The 4,897-nt window shown below is 56.9% G+C and overlaps 2 protein-coding genes across 2 annotated transcripts in view; both read right to left on the reverse strand.

The window, feature by feature from the left end:
* The window catches only part of VOLCADRAFT_89093 (uncharacterized protein), a gene marked incomplete at both ends in the record, with an annotated part of 16,238 nt that extends 13,473 nt beyond the window's left edge, over positions 1-2,765 (reverse strand). The window contains 3 exons of the mRNA XM_002948779.1: positions 418-444; positions 1,578-1,612; positions 2,694-2,765. Coding sequence (XP_002948825.1) covers positions 418-444; positions 1,578-1,612; positions 2,694-2,765 — 134 coding nt within the window. The remainder of the gene's footprint in view (positions 1-417; positions 445-1,577; positions 1,613-2,693) is intronic.
* A 712-nt stretch (positions 2,766-3,477) lies between these two features.
* Positions 3,478-4,897, reverse strand: part of VOLCADRAFT_89094 (uncharacterized protein) — a gene marked incomplete at both ends in the record, with an annotated part of 11,627 nt that continues 10,207 nt past the window's right edge. The window contains 2 exons of the mRNA XM_002948780.1: positions 3,478-3,556; positions 3,590-3,687. Coding sequence (XP_002948826.1) covers positions 3,478-3,556; positions 3,590-3,687 — 177 coding nt within the window. The remainder of the gene's footprint in view (positions 3,557-3,589; positions 3,688-4,897) is intronic.

Consider the following 4,897-nt stretch of genomic DNA (forward strand, 5'->3'; position numbering starts at 1 on the left):
AGCTGCAAGAGCAGTGGAAACCCAACAGCAACAGCAACCCCAGCCGCAGGCACAGCTGCAGCCACAGCCGCAGCCACAGCCGCAGCCACAGCCACAGCCGCAGTCACAGCCACAGCCGCAGCCACAGCCGCAGCCACAGCCGCAGCCACAGCCGCAGGTACAGCCACAACAGCTGCAAACACAACCACAGCTACAGACACAGCATCAGCTGCAGCCGCAGCTGCAACAGCAGCAACAGCCGCAGCCACAGCTACAGACGCAGCCGCATGAGCAGCAACCCCAACAGCAGCAGCCAGAGATGCCAACGGCGGGGGACATGACGGCTCCAAGCACCCCCAATAGCACTCAGGCGATGGCTATGATCCTAAAGCGGGTCGGATGGCAGATACCGGGCGGCACAACAACCGTCTCACTCACCGCCTGACGGTCCGCCTAGTGACACAGCTGCAATGCGGGGCCACGGAGGAGAAACGGGGACGCTTGATGGCAGCATTTGTGCAAGAAGCGTTGGACCCGCAGGAAACGGCACCTTCCTCCTCAGCGGAAACAAGCCGCTTCAGGGCGACGCAAGCCCGCTTGTGGTCGGGGGTGCGGTGGGAGAACAAAGAAACGCTGTGGCGGCTTGCTGTGGATGGCACCCCCCTGCCCGGCAACAGATACCTAACCCGCATGGTACCCGAGCGATGTGGGTGTGGAAGGTTCGGCAATGCCAGCAACCAGCAATGCTCCCAATGCATGCACCACTTCTGGGAGTGCCCTGTCGCACAAGCTGTCCGGGAGCAAATTGACCGACACCTACAGCCCTCCCAGGAGGCCGCGACAGGCGGCATCACCTGGAAGCAGCTGCGGTTGGTCCAAGCCCCGACAGGCTGCGAACAGGACCCCTGGGATGTGATCGCCCTGGTAGCCCTGTCTGCTATGGAGGTAGGCAGGTGCTGTCTATGAGCAGCCGGAAGGCGACTGGAAAGGGCGGTTAACCCCGTACAACGACGCAAGGCCAATCTGAGCATCCCTGGTTACGCCTTTTCTGAGTTACAATGGTATCGAGACGGGGTCGCGTGAACACCGTTGTTAACTTCGGATCGGCGGTTCAATTCTGGCTACTACCACTAAGTAGAATTGGGGTGTAATGGATAAACCAGCGCACAATGCGTGAGGTGGGATGGCTCCAATGCTCGTAATAATGGCCGAGGACGTCCATTGCTAAGCGGGGGGCAAAGTAACGATGCAAGGCCAATCTGAGCATCCCGGGTTACGCCTTTGCTATGTTACTCCCCGCGACAGACCAGCCAGAGCAAGCGCAACAGATCCAGGCGCAAGGGCCCCAACAGCAGTCGAGAACTGACTTCTTCCACCTGGCCAACGGAGCGAGACCGTACAAGGGGCTGTCACTGCAAGTCCCGTTACTCGTGGATCAAACGCAGGGGCGCAACTTGGGACCAGGGACGGCAACAGCAACAGCTGCAGCAGCAAACCCCCTGGCGCGTGCTCGGGCAGTAGTGGACTTCTGGGCGCGCTTGCGCTCTTTCGCCGCGCTCAACGTCCAAAGGCGGGGCTGGGATGGAGTGGAACCCCACCACCTGATCCTGTCAATCATCGGGGGAGCACTGTGCTGCACGGAGGCGGTGGACATCACGACCTAAGGGTCAAGCGGACGCGGCGGGAGCTGGAGTCTAGGGGGTAAAGGGGATAGGGTGTAGAGGCTAGGAGGGCGGCTGAGGTGTGGGTGTGTCGAGGGGGAGGTTGAAGGGGAAGGTAGCGAGGGGTGAGGGAGCAGGGATGGGGGTTGGAGGGGTGTCACAAGGGGAGGATTGGTGAGCGAGGGTTTGTGTGTCTGGGGGCGCCGCGCCGGCGGAGTGGGGAGACAGGCCGAGGGGCCGAGAGGACTGGGGAGGCTGGGGGAAGGGTGGGGAGAGCCCGGGCGGGGAGGGGAAGAGGCAGAGAGAGCACCAAGAGGATGTAGGGTTGAGGAGTGGTAAGAGGAATCAGGTGGCCATAGAGAGGGCGCGGATGAGCAGGAGGTGGGCACCCAGAAGGGGCCGTACTCGGAGGTGCGCGTGTGGTGCAGGACTAGGCCCGTCGGGGTACGAGGCCGGGCTTTGTGTGTTGTGAAGTATAGGTGAAATAGAGTCTTGGGAACCAGCCGTCTTGGTAGAGCAGTAAGGGGGGTGCCGAGCTGGCTACCCCCCCCCTGTGGTTTTCGGAGGCTTGATCGCCCAGCATCGCTGCAGGGTTTTCCCGTTCGAGTGCTTTTCGAGTTGGACCCAGTGCTGTGGAAGGGCGTGTGCTTGTGTGGCGTTATCCCCCCTGGTGCTATCTCCCCAGCTGGACTTGCCCAGGCAGGGAAAGGCGGGGGTGGGTAGTAGACCCAGGAGGCTGTTTGGCGCCTCGTGGTGTGAACTCTTCGCGCTCTTTTTGTTTTAGGTTTTTGGAGCTTGGTGACCTCCCCAGCCCGGGATGACTTGTCGGGTTCCTGGTCGCCCAGATCCTAGTTGTGAGCTTTCTGAGATATTCGGTGCTTTCTGCCCGTAGGAAGAGTCCCCCGGTTGCGACTCCGTTTTCATTAGAAGACGGCCATAGTATGGCATAGTACCCGTCTAGCTGGAGCGCCACCCCCCGGAGGGGAGTGCTGATGTGTGCCGGCCGTCGTTTCCCATGTGGCCTGACCTGGGGGTGGAGTGCACGAGACTAACCAGCCGTGTGCATCCGCCCCCCGCGCTGTGTTTCGGCCCTGGGCCCCCAGCCCACAGTGTAATCAACGTCATACATACACACATACATCGTCGGTCTTAGGTAGGTCGTGCACTTAGGTAGTACAATAATCCACGGCATGGAGCAGGCCAATACTCCCGGATGCTGCTGGCTTTATATGGAACACATTTAATGCTATTGTCGCTCTCTTAGCTGATATCCCAGCACACTTGCGACAGGAAGTTAGTCTATTCTTGCCTCTTATTGCATAATCCAGAGCAGCTACCATAGTATGGTCCCATCCATTGAGTCTGCTACCTAAACCCTGGTGACGAGGTTAGGTTGGCGATGGGGTGAAGGGGCCCCCCTGTTAGACTTCAAGATTTATCCGTTCAAATAGCGGCTGATATGCGACTTCGCCCACTTTCTGTGGCTCGTCGAGTAGCCCATATCCTGTTTACTAAAAAGGCGATGTACTGTCGCTGGTTATCCTGTGGATGCTGACATCACAGAGGGACCCTGAGATAGGCTAAGCTTGAGGACGCCCTCTACTGTTTAGAGGGAGGATAATTGTAGTGTCCTGGGCTTATAACGGTATCTGCATCTGCCGATCGGTACTTATCGGATGTCATGGTATAACAGGCGACGGGCTCTTCTGAGGTACTGGTTGAGGCTATTCCTACTTTATACATCGTTTACGGTCTCACATGCGATGGGAAAATGAACAAAACGAGGTTTGGTGGCGTCTCACGGTTGATGGGGCGCCAATGTTAGAAAGTTCCCATCTCAGGATGTCGCGGCCAGCAGTGTGAGGTTCTGGAGGTTATCCAGTAGGTGTATCCCCTCGCTGTCACCACTTCTGGGCCTGTCCGGTGGCACAGGCAGCGGAGCAACTCACTCTGTCAACAGCGTCACGTTAACAACTTTGGCTTGTCTAAGCTCCACAAACAGTGCAACAGTGTGTTTGGGATGTTGTGGCTCTTGCTGCGGTGTCAGCTATGGAGCACGGTCGGCAATGTATAGCTGCAGCCATGAACACCGACCCCCACTATTTACCTGGCCCTTGTCGTACAGAATTGATCGAGTTGTTGTTGACTTTTGGGGCCGCCTTTTGGGATTTCCCAGTTCTGGGAGGTCCACGGAAAGGATGGGATTCTGTTGGTCGATCACTCCTTTTTGTGCATTGTGTCAGACAAGTTGTCATGTTCACGGGAGCGCCCGCCGATGGATGATTAGCTATCACCTGTTTTTGCTTCTTTGTTTTGGTTTCTTTATTCGGGGACTTTTGGGGCGCAGGCCTCATCTAGTGACAGAGTCTCAGGTGTAGTGCATGTAGTGGCTCTATCCTTCGTGAGTCTGGAACCCACTGTGATAACCACACACACAAATATGCACTACCGTGACTCGATGGTGACATACGGTACGGAAGGTGGATAGATTCAACAGCGGGGCTGCAAAACGATGGCCAACCATGAGTCCATGGACTTATGGAACTGAATGCACAAGTATGCGCACATCATCATTGCATGTTGATTAAGTGCTCGTCCTGTAGTGTAGTACGGCAAGTGCGGCGCGGGAGGAGCAGACCGGAATTGGCCAGAGGACAGTGACTGATACGGTAGTGCGTTACAAAGATTAGCTGGGAACAAAGCGCTGAATCCAGACAACGCTAGTTCGCCAGTCAACCGTGCAAGCAAGCGCAAGTCAGAACGTCGTCTGTTGGGGATTTTGAATTGTTTAAATAGTGATTTACTTTGTATTCGGGACCCAGCTCAATAGTAAAGTAGATAAGGCGATTTGACGTTGCTGGCATATCGGTCGCCAGTAACAGCGAAGTGATGGCAGAGCGCGAGCAATCGCGCGGCGGAGGCCAAGAAGGCTTGGAGGACATCCTCCAACAGCGGGACGAAGGAGGACACCAGAATGGCGGAGCACCTAGTTACCCGGAGGGGGCCGATGCGGTGAGTAACAGACGCCAGCTATTGCTCCGCGCGGTCAGACTGTAGGCACAGCCAGCCGCCGCAAGTTCTGTTATATCAAAGGCATGGGAGAGACCGGACCCAGTTTTAAAATAGCGGGAAAGGGATGCGCCGCCGCTGTTGTTTGACCAGGCTGGATTAGAAGCTACGGGTCAGGCTTAGCTTATGAAGAACACGAATCTGTAGACCGCGAGTGGCCGACTCAGAGTATTAGTGCTCGTGAGGTT

This window comes from Volvox carteri (genome assembly GCF_000143455.1).
Source record: "Volvox carteri f. nagariensis unplaced genomic scaffold VOLCAscaffold_11, whole genome shotgun sequence".
Taxonomy (NCBI): domain Eukaryota; kingdom Viridiplantae; phylum Chlorophyta; class Chlorophyceae; order Chlamydomonadales; family Volvocaceae; genus Volvox; species Volvox carteri.